This window comes from Rousettus aegyptiacus, unplaced genomic scaffold, assembly GCF_014176215.1.
Source record: "Rousettus aegyptiacus isolate mRouAeg1 unplaced genomic scaffold, mRouAeg1.p scaffold_m13_p_3, whole genome shotgun sequence".
NCBI lineage: Eukaryota > Metazoa > Chordata > Mammalia > Chiroptera > Pteropodidae > Rousettus > Rousettus aegyptiacus.
Window position 1 is genome coordinate 114910493 of NW_023416306.1, and position 21596 is coordinate 114932088.

General features: G+C 45.5%; 2 protein-coding genes across 4 annotated transcripts in view; one reads left to right on the forward strand and one right to left on the reverse strand.

Moving 5' to 3' along the window:
* The window catches only part of DNAJC17 (DnaJ heat shock protein family (Hsp40) member C17), a 30607-nt gene extending 16389 nt beyond the window's left edge, over positions 1 to 14218 (reverse strand). The window contains exon 1 of one of the 2 annotated variants that reach the window (XM_016152237.2): positions 14067 to 14218. In XM_016152237.2, coding sequence (XP_016007723.2) covers positions 14067 to 14144 — 78 coding nt within the window. In that variant the 5' untranslated portion in view covers positions 14145 to 14218. The remainder of the gene's footprint in view (positions 1 to 14066) is intronic. The other variant, XM_016152238.2, reaches the window with a different exon arrangement.
* A 157-nt stretch (positions 14219 to 14375) lies between these two features.
* Positions 14376 to 20721, forward strand: ZFYVE19 (zinc finger FYVE-type containing 19). Of its 2 annotated transcripts, XM_016152235.2 has the most exons (11): positions 14376 to 14576; positions 15855 to 15976; positions 16144 to 16197; positions 16586 to 16704; positions 16803 to 16948; positions 17295 to 17403; positions 18807 to 19016; positions 19450 to 19523; positions 19841 to 19939; positions 20080 to 20207; positions 20292 to 20721. In XM_016152235.2, exons 1-11 carry the CDS (start codon positions 14523 to 14525, stop codon positions 20368 to 20370), a joined length of 1194 nt encoding a protein of 397 aa, XP_016007721.2. In that variant the 5' UTR covers positions 14376 to 14522; the 3' UTR covers positions 20371 to 20721. The 2 variants fall into 2 exon arrangements, with proteins under 2 accessions (XP_016007721.2, XP_016007722.1); XM_016152236.2 differs by lacking the exon at positions 18807 to 19016.
* Positions 20722 to 21596: the final 875 nt, after the last annotated feature.

Sequence of the window (21596 nt, forward strand, 5' to 3'; positions counted from 1 at the left end):
AGATGTGGAGAAAAGGAAACCCTCACGCACTGTTGGTGGGAATGTAAATTGGTGGAGCCACTATGGAAAACAGTACAGAGGTTCCTCAAAAAATTAAAAATAGAACTAACATAGGATCCAGCAATTCCACTTTTGGGTACATTTCTGGAAGAAATGAAAACACTAACTTCAAAGATACATGCACTCCCATGTTCACTGCAATAATATTCACAATAGCCAAGACATGGAAATAACCTAAGTATTCATGATGGATGAATGGATAAAGGAAATGTGGTGTGTGGATGGACACGATGGGATATTTGAGCAGTAAAGAAGAAGAAAATCTTGCCATATGTGACAACATAGATGGACCTTGAAGGTATTTTGCTAAGTGAAAGAAGCCAAGCAGAAAAGGACAAATACCACATGATCTCACTTATATATGGAATCTAAAAACAAACAAACAAACAAAAACCCTAAACTCTCAGATACACAGAACAGACCGGTGGTTGCCAGAGGGGGGAGGCGGGGCAGGGGAGGGGGGTGTACAAAATAGATGAAGGACGTCAAAAGGTACAAACTTCCAATTATAAAATAAATAAGTAATGTGCTGCATGGTGACTAGAGTAAATAATACTATATTGTATTTTTGAAAGTTGCTAAGAAAGTAGATCTTAAAAGTTCTTGTCGCAGAAAAAAAATTCTATAACTATGTTGGTGATAGATGTTTACACTTATTGTGGTGATCGTTTTGAAGTATATACATATAAGGAATCATTAGGTTGTACACCTGAAACTAATAAATGTTATATGTCAATTATGTATGAATGTTTAGCTTATTTTTACTGTTCTAAGCTAGGAGGCAGCATAGGTCACTGAAAGAAAGGCAGCTCTGGAGTCTAACGGATATATTTTCACATTTTGAATCTTCCACATACAATTAGCATGACCTTGGGCAAATTACAGAATTTCACTCAGCTTTAGGTTCTTCAACTACAAAGTGAGGCGTGTTATGAGGATTAAATGATCCATGTGAAGTAGTTGACAAAAATGAAGTACTCAATATAAGTTCCAAAGTCCTCGCTTATCCACTGCCAGTATGATGCCAACCAACCTGACAGTAACTCCAGGGACGGACGTAGATGGGCCCAGGTCAGCCCAGGTCAGCCCAATTCGAATTCTTGAGGTGAACATGGCCGGTTTCAAGACTGCTAGGGGACAGTTCTAAAATTCACTTATTGGTTAGCCCCCAGAGACTCTGAAATATTCTCATTCAAAGGGTAGAGGGCATGGGTAGATCTTCTACAGTGGCCATAAACCAAAACCCAGCTGGCCTAAGAATGTTGGTCAAGTGTGTCTGTCCTGATTAACTAGTTATTACTATCTTTAGCTGCTAAGCCTGCTCTGGGCAGGGCCCATTCCTGGGTTTTAGCCTAGAAGGCCAGTTTTGACTTTGAACCAGTTGGCCTGGAGTTTGGTCTTTTGTGTTACAAACCAGATTCCCAGCTTTGCCCAGTCTCCTGGAGTGACTGTTGCCTGAAGAATTTCTCATGTAAACACAACTCTCCTAAAGCAGGCCTTTGAAAAAGCTTCTGGTATTAATATTGTTTATTATGAAATAATCCTACCTTATGAACAGCACAAGAGGCTGGATTCTGGCCAAAAAGATTCAACAATATGTTTCTAATTATGAAAATTTTTAATCAGACTGAGTTTTTTTTTTGCTATTGAGTTGTATGAATTCTTTATGTATTTTGTATATTAACCCTCATCAGGTGGGAAGGAAGAGGAACTTTCAGAAGAACAAAGAAACAGAGGGACCATATGTGGAATAATGTGGGAATAAGATAGCACTGTCTATTCTAGGCATCAGGGTTGGCAGCTTCTTTATGAGACTGAGTCTGCAGGAGCTGGGATCCTTAAGCAAAGTTGAAGCAGCTACAGGAAGTTGCCATAGGCTATTGCATTGTCTTAACACTTGCAGTTTCCTTCTTTACCTCTAGGTTTCCCCTAAGTCCTCTGATCTCCCTGGTACTTGGAATCATTCATATGCATTTCACGAACCTAACAGAGAGGAGCTATAGGTGACCGGTTTTTCAGAGGACAGGCTGTCTCCAAGACCTAGCCTCAGAACAGTAAAGATCTCAGACGAACATAAGCTCCACAAGGACTTCAGATTCCAGTTTGCGGAAGTGTGGTCCTTCTCCTGATGTCTTTCTAAAATGTTACTGCCCATCCCCTTCCCTTCTCCATCCTAGGGCATTATGTGAGTTTAATCTGTCCTCCATGTCTAAGGATCATCATCCAGAACATAAACTGCTGAACAGTATAACACGTTCACATGCTACTGAGAGTAAAGAATCAGTCTTTTCCTATGCTTAGGTGGTGATCTTAAATTCTACTTAATAAAAACAGTTTTTCTATCTTTTACCTGGTCAGCCTTATTAGACTGTACCAGATGCCAGCACTTCTCTGCAAGTGCTTCTAATCTGCAGTTTCTTTTCTGGTATGTTCTGGCAAAACAGATCAGTTGGTTAGAAGTATACCTCAAATGAGAGCATACAGATATAGCTAATTATGGGGGTTTCTCTTACAAATAAAAAGAATGCACTTTAGGGGGCATAGAATTTTGCTTATCCCCAGCGCCCAGGATAGTGCACTGAACAACACCTGGCACTCGGCAGGCACACAATACCTATTGAATGAAAGGGGCAAACAGTCATTTGGTCTTAACCAAAACACAATTATAAAAAGCCTCAACTATGTCAATTAGTTCAGGCCCACTAAGGAAGCAGGTGCTGTCCCAACCTTGGAGACCTTACCACTATTTGACAATTTCCCCTTCTACCTGCCATCACCTCCTCTTGAGAAACCAAGCTGGAAAAGGGAAGAAATCACTATAGCACACTGCCAGGAGAACCACAGCAGGAACTAAATATTATACCCCTAAAGCCCACATCACAGAGGGAAAGAATGAGTCATGAATTAAAAGCTACCTAGCCCTTCCCGGAGTCTTCAAAACAGGTTCCACCACTTGCAGCCTAGATCAGGGGAGGGGGCGGGGAGCTGAGTCTCCCACAACCTCCAATGGGCTTTGCAGGGGCCTTGCGCCATGCACAGAGCACGACCTCTGACAACACACCTGCCTCCGTTCCCACCTCTTGAGGGGAATAAACTCCCGACTCACCTCAAAAATTCAAGGCACTAAGGGGTCCAAAAAATATAAAATAGCCATCATTAACGTAGAAGAAAAGTGCCCTATAAAGAACAGATTACTATTTTTTTAAAGGCTGCTGTCCTTTCTTATGATAAAACTTGGAGCGAGGTAAGTAAGTGGTACAAGTAATTAGGCCCAGTTCTCAAAAGCCAGACTCATAGATGGGACTCGGATACAGAAGACATGTAGAAAGGCCACTCACTCTGTGTGACAACAGGTAGTGAATGAACAAACCACCCTGGTGAATCAGCTAGAAAGGCCAGGTTCCAGGAATGGGAACAGTCAGTAATCACTACCTGGCAGTAACTTCTCCCAGAGCCTGGGGGAAGCAAACATCTCTCTGTCCTTACACTAGCCAGACACTAGAGGTTATGTGACTGCTTGATGTCACAGGCAGGAAATAAACCACAGAGCTCTGGGCACTTATCTAGACATCCTCTCTCCCTAAAAGATTGGTCACTTTCATTCCTTATAGCCTGTGGCCCACACTGCGAGAGCACTACAGAGAGATCTTTACATGCTACACTGTAGAAACTATGGATAGCTCTTAAGACTCAGTGCCATCCATCCCACAGACCAACACCCTCAGCTCAACACTCTCCAAATGTGGGCCTGCTGGTGGTACCAAGATGAACCTGAGAGAACCCGGACCTCACGCCAACATCTCTCTTAGGCTGCTAACCATGGTCGATAGTCCAGACTCAGGGCAGTGACCTGTGCAGCCTGGACCAACTGGGACCACGCACAGGGCCTGCTTCTCCCCGAATGTCTCCCCTATGTGTCCTTTGGGATCTCGATCCTCAGCTCATCTCTGAAGTCACTCTTTGGCTCCTTCCATCCCCTGGGTTCTCACCTCTGGGTCCCCTGTTCCTTTAGCCCTCCAAGAACACCCTCCTTGGCCCCAACCGCTGTCCTGTCCTCCTTCTCAGCCCACTTCCCAAGCCAGCTACTCGCCTGGAGCCCAGTCTATGGCCATCCTCCTCCCATTCCTCCTACTCATCATCAGATGCCCACTTCTCTCAGGCCCTGCCTCCTCCCTCCCACCCATACCCTAAGCACTCCTATGTCAGGCTTAGACTACAAAATTTTTGCCCACCTTCTTCTCTCAGGTTAGAGACTCCCACCCCTCAGGTTTGTCAGATACCCTGGGTCTGGCTGCCTCTCACTCTCCCCAATGCGTGCTGTAGCCTTCGATCCCTGGAGACCTCGGTCCCCAGCCCCAAAGCTGCTCTCTCTGCCCAGCTTCTGCCCTTTCCCAGGGTATAAAACGTCCTACATCTCATTCATTTCTTTTTCCCTTTAATGCACTGGTTTCCTTTATAAACAAATTTATATTAGTAAAAAGTAAACTGATTTAAAGAAAAATAACATTAATTAAATAACAGTACTCAGAAAAAGCAAAAATAGGGAAGCAGCTATGCAAATTGAGGACATTTTGAATACTGCCTCAGTTGAAATGGAAACTCTGCTGCAGTTTTAAGGCAAATTTTAACGCACTTCCTCAGACTATTCAGATTGGCTTAATACCAGGCAGGGTCACCTAGGCTGGGCAGCTTAGAGTCAAATTTCTGGGTCACAGCTGGAGACATGAGGCCCTTTGGAGCCCAAAGACCTGTCTCTTATTGCCCTAACTGCTGCTGAAGTGTGGGTCATGGAAAAAACTCTGAAAGAATAGGAAAGTTAGGTTTGGGCAGGTGCTATGCGTTTACAAGCCACCTTATGCCGGGCAAATCAATTAAACTCTTTCAGTCTTCATCTTCTCATCTATAAAATGAAGCTAATGGTCCTTGCCTACCTCACAGGCTTGTTTTGAAGATCACATCAAATGAGATAATTTATGTGAAAGCACTTTGGTGTCATATACATGTGAGGTATTATCCTGAATGCCAATGAATAGCTTACGGCTTACAAAAACAAATAAGTCATTCCTTTTGACTTAAGAGGCAGCCAAGTAACTTCAAAAATCCAGAGCTTCAGCCTGACTACCAAACCCAGGAGTGAATTAACCATTACAGAGATACCAAGACTTGGCGGTCTGGCTCCTCCTGATCCTGCCCAGTGCTAGTTAACCCTCGGTGAAGAAACGACTGTCATCAAGTGAAACCAGGCTCAGTGCCCAGCCTCAAGGATTCAGCACTTGGCCTGGAGCTAAGAGGCTTTAGGAGAGGCTCCTGTTGGAGACAGTGGACCCAGTCAGGCACACTTCAAATCCAGAAATGGCACCTAGATGTCCACAGGATCAAGTCCAAGCACACTAGGGCCTATAGGCCCAAAGACACCACATTTTTTCAGATTCATCTCCTGCTACATCCTCAACAAATGCAATGCCCCATTCCTTGTTATGCTGGGCACTTTTACTTCTATAACTTCATGCTCATGCCGTTCCTTGAAGCCCTTCTCTGTCTTCAAAAACTCACTCACTCCTAAGTCTGTAAATGATTTTGAGCATTACATTCCAAGGTATAACAGAAATATGTAGCTTAAATAAAGGTATTAGCTAGCATGCAGGTAAAATAGCCTTTTCCTTAAAGCAATAATAAAATATACCCCCACAAAGTGTCAATATTAAGTTTCCATGGTAGTTTTCCTAGTGAGTACACTTAAAATTTGAGTCTTTAAGAAGTTGATCAAAATACATTTTCAAGCACCTGGCTTCACCAAGTAAGACCTATCAAGATACAGAGAGTGTGAAGCCTTCGAAAGCCTTCAAATGAAAAGGCGAAGCTCCTATACACAGGAGAGAAATTCATGTGTCAGCTGCAAAGGAGTGGAAAGAATATTAAACAGGGGCTCCAGTCTGGCCAGAGGCTAATTCACTGGGTGATCTCTGGCAAGTTCCATAACCTCTCTGGACCTCCATCCTCCTGTGTATAAAATGAAGAGAGTAGATAACCACAAAGATCACTTTTAACTCTGCTGCAATACATTCTTTTCTCCCCTCAAGATCTTGTACAAAAATACCTCCTGAGGGAAGTTTTCCCTGATCCTGTCAAGTATATGAATCCTGTCTTCTCCATTCCTACAGCATCGTCCTCATATACTTTCAGTGAAACTTTCACTCTACCTCAGAAATCACTGTTTACTATACTGTGTGAGTTGTTTTAAGGGAGAACTGATGTCTTATTCAGCTCTAAAGTCCCACGTGTACCTTGTCCATGGTGATATACTCCATTCACTTGTAGATTTGAACTGAATGGTGATTCCCCACTGTTCTACCTAATTCCCCACTTCCTTTCTATCCTGACCACTACCTCAGTCAAGAATCACTGGTATAGTTGGGAGAATCAGTACTGGTCTGTCAGGACTGGAAGGAGAGGGGTGAGAGATGGAAGGCAACCTCAGTCATGAGTTGTGTGTGGCATGTGTTTGACTTTAGCACTTTCAGTGTAAGGAAGATGGAATAAGAATGAAAATACCAAGCGCTAACTTGTAGTAGGCACATGCTCTATGCCAGGTCCTGTGCTAAGTGCTTTACCTGGACCAAGCCTCACAACTGCACCGGCAAGGAGGAACTGCCATCATCCCCATTTTGCAGACAGGGAAAAGCCAAGGCACTCAGAGGTAAAATATTGGCTCAAGGTCACAAACTAGGTAAGTCATGGGACCAATACCCAGGCAGTCTGACTCCAGACTTTAACTATCACTGGTGGTAAGTACATGGGCACAATTCTCCAACCTTGCTCAATGCTCTGTATTATGATTTCCATCCATTCTCTACACACAGTAGATGTAACAGACAATAATTCTTGTCCTGGTTAAGATTAGTTGTAAACGCTGTTATTTTTTACACCAAGTTACCAAGTTACTATATGTTTTCAAACTCACCTAACACATACCTGCTTCAGGGCCTTTATACTTGCTAATTCTCCTGCTTAGGAAATCATCATCTGAGTAGAAAACATCAACTTCTAGAGTTATCAACTTTAACTTCTGCATTTCAAATGATGGGCACAGGAGCAAGATACAGGGAAGCTAGAAACAGAAAGGATGGGGTGACCCTACAGGGATTGCTCTCTTCACATCTGTATCCCTAACACCAGGCCAGGCTCTAGAAGGGCACATGGTAGGCACTTAATAAAAGTTTGTGGAATCAAATGGTGTTTGTGGGAAATCTTTCTACTCTCCTCTAAAACACACATGGAGAAAGGGAAAGGAAACTAAAAAGCAGCGAAGAACACTAAAAGTTTGATTTAATTAAGTGTGTGTGTGTGTGTGCCTGCTCTAGGCAAGGCACTGGGCACAAAGCACGCTGCTTTCAAGAGTCAGGGCAGGAAATGCCGGCAGAGAGATGGGCAATCTCCAATCTACTCGGTAGGAGTATAAGTCAGTACCACCTTTCTGAAAGACAGTTTTGCAAAAGCTTTTAAATATATTTATTTTGGGGCTAGTAATTTTACTTTGTCACAAAGTACTACTACCTAAGAAAACAATAATTCATATTCATTTCATCATTCAACAAAAATTTATTGAGCACCTATCAAGGGCTAGGAAGTAGTCTAGGTGCTAGAGACAAAACAGTAAACAAAAGAAAGTCTCTTCCTTCCTGGATTTTTTACATTCTAATGGGGAAGACCAATGGTAAGCAAATGAGTATATTATCTACTGTACAGTAGTGAGATGTACTACTTAAAAATGTATAGCACAGTAAGGGTGTGGGGACAGCTAATTTAAATAGTTGGTCAGGGAAAGTCTTTATGGGAGTGTGATATTTCAACGGAAACCTGAATAAGGTGTTGGAGTGAGATATACAACTGCCAGGAGAAAGATGTTCTAAGCAGGAGAATTAGCAAGTGTAAAGGCCATGAAGCAGGAATGTGTTAGGTGAGTTTGAAAAAATATAACTGGAGGCTCATTTCATATCTTTTAGGATGGTTATTATCCAAAATAATGGAAAATAACAAGTATTGCAGAAGACTTGGAAAAACTGGAACCCTGTGTAATGTTTTGAATTACACTAGCAGTGCAATGCGTAGTTGCTATGGAAGGCAGTTTGACAGTTCTTCAAAACATTAAACCGAGTTACCATATAATTCAGTAATCCACTTCTGGGTATAGCTCCAAAAGAATTGAAAGTAGGACTTGAACAGGTATTTTTACACCATGTTCAACGGCAGCATTATTCACAATAGCCAAAAGGTGGAAACTACCTAAATGTCCATCAAAAGATGAATGGATAAACAAAATGTGTTTTATACACACAATAAAATACTTAGCCTTAAAAAGGAAGGACATTCTGATAAATGCTACAATATGGATGAATCTTAAAAACATTACCTTAAGTGAAATAAGCCAGTCACAAAGAACAATTATGTGATATTTGTATGTTCATTTATATGAAGTACATAGACTAATCAAGTTCATAGAGAAAAAAACAATAGAATAGTAGTTACCAGGGTCTGAGGGGGGAAGGAAACGGAAGTTAATGATTAATGGTATGGAATGTCAGCTTGGGATGATGGAAAAGTTCTGGAGATGGGTGGTGGTGATGATTTCAAAACAATGTGAATGTACTTAATGCCACTGAATTGTGCACTCAAAAAGGGTTAAAATGGTAAATATTAGGTTATATTTTACCAAAATTTTAAAACAATTCACAGGAGGACTGATGTAGCAGAGCACAGTGAGCAAGACGAGAATAGTAGGGAACATGCAGGAAAGACGATGAGGGCCCCATGGGCCAGGGAATAACTTCGGAGTTTCATTCTAAGACTGATGAGAAGTCACTGGAATGTTATGAGCATAGGTGACACAACCGATTTACATTCTAAAGACTCACTTGGTGTGCTGTGTGAAGAGGCTCAAGGGGTGAGAACAGAACTAGAAAAAAGGGTTAGAGGGCCACTGAAAATCACTCAGGACTTCCTGAGGTTCCTTCATAATCTCTTGAGAATTTGCAAATGGCATTAATCCATGACCACCTACTCTTCATTTTGGCAGGCCCTGGGGCCCTGCCCCGCTCTGTGTGTGTGTGTGTGTGTGTGTGTGTGTGTGTGTGTGTGTGTGTGTGTGTGCAGGAACATGCACATGAGCACCTAAGAATCTGGGACTCACTGCTTAAGGTTCTAGCAGGGGCCTGGATTCCCAGGGCATGATCCTCTCCCCAGGAGCACTTCCACACCAAACCCAGGTCGGTCCTCAACTCAAGCCTTTCCTACCAAAAAAAAAAAAAAGACACCTTGCCTGTCCTGTCTCCTCTAGGACGGGATGGGGAATAAAAATATCTACCTTCGGTAATTGCTCTGTAAATTCCCATGAAAGGTGGTGTTTAGTCCACTTCTGGGTTTCCTGGGTTATAAGAGAGAAAAACGTTTGCAGAAGGGCTAGCTCCATGTACAGAAAAATGGAGTTGGACATGGCCCTAACTCTAGCAGGAGTAGGCAAAATTTTCCTGTAAAGGACCAGATAGGGTGGTTCCATAGAGTAGTGCAGGGTGGTTCCATAGAGTAGTGGTTAGCACGTCAGCTTTACACCCAGAAGGTCCTGAGTTTGAGCCCCAGTAGAGCTATGGTCCATACCCCAGGTGTCCCAGGCCCCGGGTGTGTGCAGTGTGTGCAGTGTGTTGTGCAGTGTGCGCAATGAGCGCGTGGGAGGAGATGCCCTACTTTCAGAGATCCACTTAAGGGGAGATGGCAACCAGGGGTGGAAGTAGTGGGGGGGGGGGCGGGATTTAAAAAAAAAAAAAAGGACCTGATAATAAAAATTTTAGGGGGCTACATATGGTTTTTGTCACATATTCTTCTTTTTTTTTTTTTGGTAATTGTGGTAAAATATACCATAAAATAGACATTAAATTCACTGTTACCATTTTTAAGTGTACATTTCTGTGGCATTAAGTACATTCACATTATTGTGCAACCGTCACCACCATCAGTCTCCAGAACATCTTTTCATGTTCCCCAACTGAAATTTTATACCAATTAAACATTAACCCCTCATCCCATTCCAGCCCCTGGCAACCACCATTCTACTTTCTGTCTCTATGATAACTACTCTAGAAACCTCATATAAGAGGAATCATAGAATATCTGTCCTTTTGTGACTAGCTTATTTCACTTAGCATCATATCTTCAAGTCTCATCCATGTTGTGTTGTAGTATATGTCAAATAATACTCAAATATAATTTACCACATTTTGTTTATCTGTTCATCTACTAATGGCCACCTAGATTGCTACCACCTTTTGTCTACTACGAATAATGCTACTATGAACATGGTGTACAAATATCTATTCAAATGCATGCTTTCACTTCTTTTGGTTATACACCCAGAAGTGAAATTATTGAGTCATGTAGTAAATCTATGTTTAATGTTTTGAGGGATCGCATACTATTTTCCACAGCAGCTGCACCACCAGTAATGTCCAACAGTTCCAATTTCTCCACATCCTCACCAACACTTGTTACTTTCTGTTTTTTGTTTTTACAACAGCCATCCAAATGGGTGTGAAGCGGTGTCTTGTAGTTTTGATTTGCATTTACCTAATGACTCGTGAAAATGAGCATCTTTTCATGTATTTATTGGTCTTTGTACATATTTTTTAAAGAAATGTCTATTCAAGTTCTTTGCCTATTTTTTAATTGAGTTGTTTGCTTTTTTGTTATTGTGTTTTTTATAATTCTTAAAACATGTAAAAACCATTCTTAGCTCATGGGCCATTAATAAAACAGGTCATAGGCCAATGACCCACATAGTTTGCTCAACTCCCTCACTTTATATTTGAAGAGTCAGGCCCTGAGAGAGAGAGTGACTGCCCCCAGGTATCTTGATTCTCAAGTCAAGTTGTTGCAGTAGTTTCTGTGGCTGCTACTTCATTCAACAAATATTTATTGAGAGAATACTCTCTGCCAGTCACCAAGGAAAGGACAACTACGAAAGTTTATGGAACAGATCCATTCCTCAGAGCTGAGTACAGAGGGGAGTAAGACATGAGACAAATAATGACACAAATGAATATATAATTACGAACTGAACTAAGTGCTAGTAAAGAGAACTGGTTGCTATGAAAGAGAAAATAGGCAAAGCCTCTCTGAGGAAGTGTCATTAAAGCTGAGTTCTGAAGGAAAAATAAAAGTAACCCAGGCTAACAGAAATGGAAGAACATTTCTGGCGTAAGGAAAAGCATGTATCAATAGCATAAGAAATTCTTTGAATATTTTATTAAAAGAGCAACAGAGTTTTAAGTAAATACCAAGATTATTCCACTTTCTATAAGAATAGGTTGGAGGAACACAACAGATTAGAACAGGCTAGATTGAAAGCAGGGAGACAAGTTGGCTGGTGGCTGGCTACTCTAATGGTTCAGATGCAAGTTGATGGGGGCTTGGGCAGAGTGGTGGTGGAGATGATGATAAATGAATAAGTTTGAGAATCATTGGGGAGGTTGACTCATTAGGACCTGGTGATAGATGACAGGAATAGAGAGGACAGGGAGGTATCAAGAATGACTGACTACAGGTTCCTAGTTCAAGTGGATGAATGGTGGTCCCATTTACTGAGACAGAGAGCTCCAAGGAAGGAGCAGGTTCAATTTTGGATGCAGTAAGATTCAGACCCCCGTGAAGCATCCAAATGGAGAGATTAAATAGGCAGATGGGTACATAGATTTTGGATACAGAAAGGATTCAGATATGGTCTGAACAGAAGTTACATTTGGTGTTGGTGCTCATCACTACCACTGAGCTGTATGGTGCTGGAAAGGGCCAGAGTGAAACAGCAGAAGGAACATTGACCTGGGTTGGGTATTAGGGAATCTGTGTTCTAGTCTCAATTGTCACTAACTACCCTCTCTGAGATTCAGTTTCACCATCAGTAACACAAGAGGTTGGCCTAGATCGGGGATTCTTTAACTTATTTTAGATAAGAATTACCTCCTCTCCTCAAAAATTAATACACAAAAAACATTACGCATGATTTCAGGAGTTTATTCAGTCCTTGGAGCCTTTCTGTGAACCCCAAATTAGGAATTCCTAGATTATATGACCAGACAACTAAAATTTAGGAGGCCTTCCCTGTATATATTTTATTTTTAATTTTTTAAAATATACTTTATATATCTGTTGGTCCTCCGGGTGCCCCTAGAGAATATGACAGGCATTGAACCAAGGAGAGGAGACACCAGGGCCTAGGTCTCCCTGGTTCTCTAACAAAAAGTGCCTGTGACCATAAAGCTAGCCAGTATATCCAAAGATCCCATCTGCTTTTCAAAGATTACCTTCTTTTACCTTTTCTTCTTGGCCTATGTTCCAGACAAATTAGACTACATTCTCCCATTTCTTTGAATACCCTTCCTCCGTATCTCCACACATCCAAACTCTACCAGTTCTTTGAGGCTTCAAATGCCTTCTCTGATTCCACCACCCCTTCTTCTAAACTAGAAGAAACCTCAGCCTCCTCTGAACATCCACAGCATTTGTATTCCTCTTAAGGAACTTACTATGTTCTCCCTTGTATTACAGTTGTGCCTCCTCTATTAAAAGGCAGGAGCAGCAGCTGTTACCCTTTATAAAGAGCCTTCTCACACATCTCTTATCTCATTTGAGTGAAAATTAGATCACAATCACACTAGCCTGCTTAGACCTTGGTCTCCTGCCTAGACAACAGACCGACCTGACTCCCTACATCCACTTCCTACTTACATCCATTCTGCACACTGAACATAAATCAACATCTCCTGATAGTCTTCCACACAAGTTCTCAACTTCAGGGTTGCAACACACTGGCTAGATCTGGTGTGAAGGTTCAAAGTAATTTCTCACTACTAATGAAGTACAAGTTAAACAATTTATAAATGTAGAGCACTTAGAATATTGCCCAACACATAGTAAGCATTATATAGGTATAAGGCATTATTAATACTGACATTTTAAGACTTATGAAACAAGTGTAGTATAGATTTTTAGCACCCTGTACACCCCCCCCATAACCCACTTCTGATTTCAGCTGTAGCTGCAGGGGACAGTTTTGTGCTGGTGGACAGCATCTCTCCTCAGGGGCTCTATGTGTCTCCCTGCTTTTCTGCCCTAGAACTTCCTCTTCTTACAAGTTCACTCAGTCCATGAGCAGGACAGCCTGGAAGTACAGGGGCATTCGCAGGCATTTAATATTCATCTGGTGAATTAGTAGCCTCCCCTTCCTCCATTTCTACAACTACCAACTATGATCCAGAGGAAGATAACAGAAATATTATAGCTTGATGAGTGTCCCACTTCCTGGCACTTTTATCAACACCTTCCTGTGGAACTTCAGGCCTTCTGCCTTACCCTCTGATCCTCCTGCTATTGGCCCGCTAGCACATGTTGAGAGGACAACACTTGAGTATCTGCTACTTGGAAAGAGTCAATGGACTAGGGTGGGAAAAAAAAAAAAAAACAGAGACGGCAGATCATAGATGCCAATACCAAGGAAGGGGTGGGGGGCGTGAAAAGAGAGTGGAGAAGCCTTGATAACTGGCCTTTCTTTCGTCCTAGGCTCTAAGTGGGATTAAATCAGACTTCGGGAGAGACTGAATGAAGTACCTCCAGCCATAGCCAATACAGAAGCGAAATTAGAGGCTGACCCTGCGCAGGCGCAGGGAGGAGGCACTTCTCTCCGCTGGACTCATCCTGCACGGCCTCTCCTAGACAAGGGCCACAGGGAGAGCAGAGCAGCCCTCACGAGGAGCCCCTCTCTTGTGACCCCTCTCTTTCTCGTGAGGCCCTCAGACCACCCTGGAGTGGTCTGGGAGCCTACCTTATGAGGCGGTCAGGCCGCCCCTCGCTCCCCGCCCAGGGCCTGAGCGAACCTGGAAAGCCGGTGCCAGCTGCGGGCTGGGCGCCAAGACAGGAAAGGCCAGCAGACCTTTTGGATCGGCCCTCCTCGCTACCATTCTCACCTCTTTGTCCGCCGCCTTCTCCTCAATACCTAGCAGCGCATACAGGTCCATCTGTAAGAGCTCCTTGGTCACCGCCATAGTTTCAACACTGACTGGATCGTACTACAACTCCCAAGAGTCTAAGCATGCGCGGGGATCCCCGGACTCTGTCGGCCCCGAGCCGGCTGAATGGCGCTTAGCCCCCTGGGAAATGTCGTGTCCTGGGTCAGGCTTGACCGCTTCTGAGGGAAACGGGAAGTCGGGGATGAACTACTACTCCCAGAAGCCTTCGCGCCCGCCGCTGCTGCTCTCGGACTAGGGTGGCGGGTCGCGATTCCCCGGTGGGAGGCTGTGGCCGGCTTGCGCGAGTGGGCGTGGGGGGACTAGTGTGGAGCTGGGTGAAAGTACAAGAAACCTTGGACCTGGCAGGCCTAATCTCAATTCTGCCGACCATTCCCCGCCACGCCGGAAACCAGGATGGACAGTAGATGCTATGGCTGCGCTGTCAAGTTCACCCTCTTCAAGAAGGAGGCGAGTCTTCTCTCCCTGTGGACTAGAGGGTTAAGGAAGACGCGGAGTGGAGGGAAGGAAAAACATGGGACTTGCAGCCTTGGTTTTACGACCCCTTTACAGCTGTGTGGTTTTGATGAAGTCACTAAGCCTCGGTTTCTCTTTCTGTAAAAGGGCTAGCACTCCTTCGCTTGCGGGATTGGTGTGTGGGTCCGCTGAAGTGCTGGAGGTGAAAGTTCCCTATAAACTGTAAAGCGTGCTCCTGTCGTTTTTGGAAAGCTAGACTTTTCTGTCTGCCAAGTGTAGGACCGGCTGTTTCCTTCCCTTCACCCTGCGGCTCCGCTGCCCGGTCTTAGTACCCTGTAACCATTCTCCATCTCACCAATGCGCCGCTCCTCTCTCTGTACGAAACCACCATCACGCAGCCTGCCCTTCTCAGGTTTCTTGAGTTAAATTACCGCTCTTCCTCCTGCCCACAGGGCACCATGGCAAAGTCTCGTCCTCAGCACAGACTCATCAAGTTCCCCTGTGAATTAAATTGCAGGCTTCCTCTGCCTCAGCTACGACGGGGAGATAGGAACCAGATAGGATGAACGAAGAGCAGGTAGGGAGGCAGATCCGTGTAGCACTCAGAAACCTAGATTTAGGAGTCAGAGTGGTCAGGGTTCAAATTTGAGCTCTGCTGTTTAATTCACAGGGAGACCTTTGTTTGGGCAAGTCATGTAACCTCTCCGACCCCGACTTAAATAGGAATAATAATGGTGGTCATCAGAATTAAGTAAGATAACGTATAGAAATTGCGAAGATTTAATCAAGTGATGTTAAATGCTGAGCTTAATGCCTGGCACACTGTAAGTGCTTAATAAATGGAAGCTATTGGTATCATCCCATCCTGAACCACGCCTCCCTCCATCTCTGCTAGAGCATAGAAGGCATGGGCTCTACACTCTCTCTGATTCTCCTTTGTCACTGGAGGTGAAACCACCATCACGCAGCCTGCCCCCTGAGGGGGCTTTCTCTATTTGTCTTCTACACCTCAGTGTCAGGGAATTGAAAACAGGGTACAAAGCATGAGAATTTTGCATGAAGTTTTACTTGAGTTTAATAAAAGACTGGAGATCTAGGAATCACTTTACTCTCCAGCCCTGTCTCTCTCCAGGCCTTATGGGTCCCTCTCCTCAACCTCCTCCCAGCAGCTAGTCACAACTTCAGTGTCTTCTCTCTGTGTGTGATCAGACAGCCCCAGGGAGGAATCCACAGAAGGTGAGAGATGGATAACCATGATCCTTTTTCTTGTAGAACGGCTGTAAGAATTGTGGCCGGGCCTTCTGTTCCAGCTGCCTTAGCTTCAGTGCAGCAGTGCCGCGGGCCGGGAATACCCAACAGAAAGTCTGCAAGCAATGCTATGAGGTTCTGACCAGGTGAGAAACAAACATGGGTGAGGATTCAGCCCGGCATGGCAGCAGATCTGGCTGGCCCTCGCAGCCTTTGCTTTGCCGCCAGAGGTCAGCTCAGGAAGTATTTGGGGTTGGGAGCACTGACTGGCAGATGGCAAGACTTCTGACACCAGATTTCTTCTTCTCTGTAGAGGATCTTCTCCTGCTAATGCTTCCAAGTGGTCACCACCTCAGAACTATAAGAAGTAAGTGCTAAAGGGATTGAGACAGGTGGGGATGGGGAAAGGACAAGGGAGCCCCAGGGTAGGACTTTCTTCCTAGCCTCTAGGTCAAATGAACACAGGATCAGGAAAATATCTACCTCTCAGGCTCCTGACTTCCCTCTTGGGCTCAGAAAACAGCTCATCAGCTCTCTCCTCAAGAAAGGTTCTTAATAGACCTTACCCTTTCAGCTGTACCCTCTGCCTGGGCAGCTAGGTTGAGCTGCAGGGTGCCATGATTGAGGGCCACAGAAGATTGTCCATTGGACACCTCCCTAGATGCCTAGAAATGATTTGAATGGGAAACAGTGAGTAGGTGCCTTCGTCCCTCCCTTCTGTCTTCTTTAAGAACCTCTGTCTCATATCTTGCCAGGCGTATGGCAGCCTTGGAAGCCAAGCAGAAGCCCAGTACTCTACAAAACCAGGGACTGACCCACCCGGACCAAGTCATTGCTGAGCGCCTAGCACGGCTTCGCCAGGAGAACAAGCCCAGTAAGTAGAATAGGGAGGGTGGCCTAACGGACACCATCTGGGGCTCCTGGGACTGGGATTCCTCTGGATCTTACAACGTTTCCCCATGCCAATTACAGAGTTAGTGCCCTCACAGGCAGAGATAGAAGCCAGGCTAGCTGCGCTAAGAGATGAACCCCAGGGTTCCATCCCTTCCACCCAGGACGTGGAGGCACGGCTTGCTGCACTGCAGGGCAGAGCTCCACCTTCTCAGACCCCCAAGCCGGTGAGTGTTATAGCTTGAGAAGAAATGGGGTCCTAGTATGATGCCAAGCAGAAACCCAGGTACCTGTATGGTTACGTATTCTGTAGAAGTTGGCAAGCTTCCAGTGCCCACCTTCTGATCCTCAGGCTTGCTACCAGGACAAGCAGCAGAATTGGATGGGGCAGGCAAGAGTGGCCCCTTAGTCCTATTGGGGACTGTCAAATTACTCGAATGTAGGGTTTGGATTAGTTCCCCTTTCCCAGAGCTTTGGGAACTCCTCAGCATCCACCCCTGACCTAGACTGTTCCGGACCTTATGGTATGGCTTCCTCCCTACCCTCCCCACTGAGGTTCCTTCCTCTGAGCAGGTACATCAGCCACCAGACACCAGGACCCAGGCCCAGCAGGCACAGGATCTGCTGACACAGCTGACAGCGGAAGTGGCTATTGATGAAAGCTGGGAACGAGGAGGCCCTGGTAACTTCCCCATTTAGGCCCCCAAGGACCTGTACCCCTTTTCCCCATGTGGGAGAGGCTATGCTGCCCACCCTCTGGGAGGTGAATATAAATCAGTGAACAATCAACATTATAAGAGCTACCATTTATTGAGTGTTTACTCCAGTGGGAGCCAGTGTAAGCCTAGTGGGTAAGCTTGTGGGCTTTAGAATCAGTGATTCTCTGTTCTACCACTTACTAGCTGTGTGACCCTGAGCAAGTTACTTGCTCTAAATTTCACTTTCTTCATCTGTAAAATGGAGGTATGTGTGGTAAAACCTACCTTATGGGGAAGTTGTGAGGAATAAATTAGATGACTATGAACTAGAACCCAGCCTGGTTCATAGTAAGTGCTCAGTGAATGTTTTTTGCAATGACGATAATACGGAGGAGGAAGAGGCTATTTAAATTTAATTAAATAAAATTTAAAATTCAGTTTCTCAGTGGTACCAGCCATATTTCAAGTGCTCAATAGCCACATGTGGCTCATAGCTAACATTTTGGACAGCACAAGTATAAACCATGATATGAAATGTTTCCGTCATCATAAAAAATTATTTTAGATTATGCTGTTCAAAGGCTTCAGAATAGTGGTTCTCAACCAGACATGATTTCCCCTCCAGGGGCTGTTTGGTAGTGTCTGGAAACTTTGTACCACTGGCATCTGGTGAGTAGAAGCTAGGGATGCTGCTAAGCATCATATACTGTGCAGGACAGCCCCACAACAAAGAATTATCCTGCCCCAAAATGTCAACAGACCATTGAGAAATCCTCCTTTAGAGACACAATCTCATTCAATAGCCTCAGTAATCCTCTGAGGTACATACTATTATCCATATTTTATAAGTAAAATGAGGCCTGGTGAGCTTAAGGAACTTGATCAAAGTCACACAAGTGCTAGGACTTGATCCCAGAGCTGTCTGATTTCAAACCACTTGCTCCGAAACTGCACTAAAGGGGACATGTCAGAGCCACACTGGCAAAAATCTTCCAGCCTAGTAACATATAAGACCTCAGCTTTCGTCATGTTCTCTCTGTGCTGTTCCCTGGAAATGTTAGTTCCAGCCTATAAGGCAGAGACACTAGCTGATAGGTCTCCCCATATCCTGATCCTTTTGTACTGTGGGATGGCCACCCTAAGGGCAGCATGTTAAAATATTAGGTAGGTGGGGATGGACATGGTTGAAAAAGACATTTCTAAAATTACTAGATTTTTACATTTGGAAAAAAGGAAGAAATACTCATTTGTAATATAAACCACCGGGGCTAGTGCTGAGCAAAAGCTGATGATCTGTGATTTTTTTAAAAAGTTGAGAAATGGGCTTAGTGGCTTCTGATGAGATCTTGGAATGTCTCTGCCTCCCTGATTGCATTGCTCTTTTCAGCTGCCTCTATCCAAAATGACCTAAACCAGGGTGACCCAGGGAGCCACAGCACGAATTCCAAGGGTCAGGCCACCTCGTCCCTGGAGGAGGAGAAAAGCAGGCTTCTGGCTGAGGCAGCGGTCGAGCTGCAGGAGGAGAACACAAGGCAGGAGAAGATCCTGGCCCTTGCCAAGCGCTTGGCTGTGCTGCGGGGACAGGACCCCGACAGAGGTAGAAGCTGGGAGCAGCTGCTCACTCATGTCCATTGAACAGGCCCCTCACCTCCACCCTCATGCCAAGCTCCACAAAATGTCTACATTCCCTGCTAGTCCGAGTCAGGTACCAGGGATCCCTATGCCCGGGGGTCTGTTGAGCTCAGCTCAGAGCCACAAGAAAGATACTGGAACAAAGCAGTGCATGAGGAATGAGTGGCAGCAGTCATAGGGCAAGGGACCCTCAGTCTCTTCAGGTACAGAGCCTTCTGTTCCTGCCCCCCAGCCCTGCAGGGAAGGGCCGAGTCTGAGCAGAGTGGCTGCAGAGGCTGCTCAACTATGGAACAGGTACCACTGGAAACCAGACCAGCTCCTGGGGGCAAGAGTACAGCCACTCAAATGAACCCTTTACCTTACTCTTCCTTCCTTGCTCCTACCTCTCCCTTTTCAAGTGACCCTCCAGGATTGTCACCTCCCAGACAGTGATGACGATGAGGAGACAGCCATCCAGAGAGTCCTGCAGCAGGTGGGCCTGCCTTACCCTCCTGACCACCCCTTGTCCTGTCCCTACCTCACTGCCTCACCATCTACCTGTCCCCATTCACCCTGTCTGCACTCTGGGACTGGATGACCAGTCACTCTGCAGCTACTGTTCTAGCTGAAGCCCCACTGTCCCTGTGACTCAGACCTGGCCTGTGACCCCTTGAGATGGGGGTGTCAGCAGCTATAGGCAACAGATAAAGGAAGATGGGTTGAGACACTAAGGCTACAGAGCCTTTGGGGACACGGGGGGAAGGACCTGGACCATGAGCAGGGTGCTGTACCTCTTCACCCTGTCCACAGCTCACTGAAGAAGCTGCCCTGGATGAGGCAAGTGGCTTTAACATCCCCGCAGAGCCAACTCTTCAGCCCCGGGCCCAGTGCTTTAGGGCAGAGCCTGAGGTGAGAAAAGCCCAACACAGACCCCCAGGTGTAACACCACAGCCTCCTTCCCTGCTTGGTCAACTGCTGCACTTGTAGCAGCCTGCCACCCACACCCCATCAAGTACCTTACTTCCCCCATTTCTCTCTAATCCCTGAAGGTTCAAGCCCTGGCGCCCAGGCTTGACGCCAAGGAAGAGGAGCTCCCCTGGTGCTGCATCTGCAATGAAGATGCCACCCTGCGCTGTGCTGGCTGTGATGGAGACCTCTACTGTGTCCGCTGCTTCCGGTGGGTGCAGGTAGAATGTTCTGTGGAACTGGGAGAGTTCAAGGGCTGCCTGTGATCCCTGACCTATTACTTTTTGTTTCACAGAGAAGGCCATGATGTCTTTGAACTTAAAGAGCACCAGACATCTGCTTACTGCCCCCCACATGCAGACCAAGAGCACTGAGGAAACCCTGATCTTACAGGCAGCTGCACAGGCTAAGGTGCCCACCTTTGGGCACAGCCTCAGGACATCTGATGGGAGGACCTGGCAGGCTAGACAGCTCATCGGTGCCCCCTTTTCTGAGCCTCGGTATCCCTGGAAGAAAGAAAGCTTCTCTTTTGGAGATGATGACTGGATGAGCCAAAGGGAAGGCAGAAGTTGGGAGCCTTCCACCAGTGAAGCCTGGACTGGGTGTGAAAGGCATGATGGGGAAAAACCAGACTGAATCTAAAGATGAGCCTTGAAATGTACTCAAGAGCCCAGAGCTTTCCCCTAGTACTTACTGTATCAAATAAAGTATGTTGATTCCTTGGGCCCAGCATCTTTTATCCCTAGAACCCTGTAGGCCCTGAGCCTGGGCCCTTGGAGAGGTGGCAAGAACAAAGTAGGCTATAAATCTAATCCTGTGGAGTGAGGTAGAGGATTAAGGCCTCTTGCAAGCTTCTTCCGGCAGGAACGGCCCCACCCATCCTGGTGGCCTCATAGGCAGTAGACATGAATATTCGTTCAGCTAAACTGAACTGTGGGTCCTGCTCTGGGATGCCCAGCTTAGCCCCCCAGCCCCTATCATCTCGGATTCTCAGCCTCTCTAGTACTTAGACACTGTTTGCACAAACAGTGGTTGCATTATCCTGCTTCCTATCTTCCAAAGACGCCACCTCCCGGGGTCCCTGTCCCAATCTTCCTCCCATTCTGAATCAGTGTCTGTTTCCAGCAATTCCCTCCTGATTTGACCCCTGGCCTGTGAGCATGTACACTTGATACCCCTTTGCTTAATCCATGCTTTTTCTCTTCTGGCTGGAGCTAGCTCAAGAGAGTCCTCAGCCTGAAGCCTCCCACATTATTTAGGGCGGAAGATTTAGCCTTGCCTGGTGCCCTAGACTCAGCTTTTTCCTGTTACCTCTCCTCTGGGATTCAAAACTAGCCTTTGCCACTTGGGCTCCTGTTCTTGATGATGCCAGGATGCTTTTTGTCTTAGCCTCTGGGCCTTGCTAGATGGTTATTTATGAAGCAGAACTGTGACTTTCATCTTAAATTCTCAAGGCCAGTTTGGACGGATTGATAGATGGATGGACAGGTGGATGGATGGATAAGGTGTGTGGATAGAGTGTAGTGACTCAGGATGCTGGCTTTCTGGTATATCATTTCACCCTCTGCCTTCCCCATCCCACAGCACAGATACGCTCCAC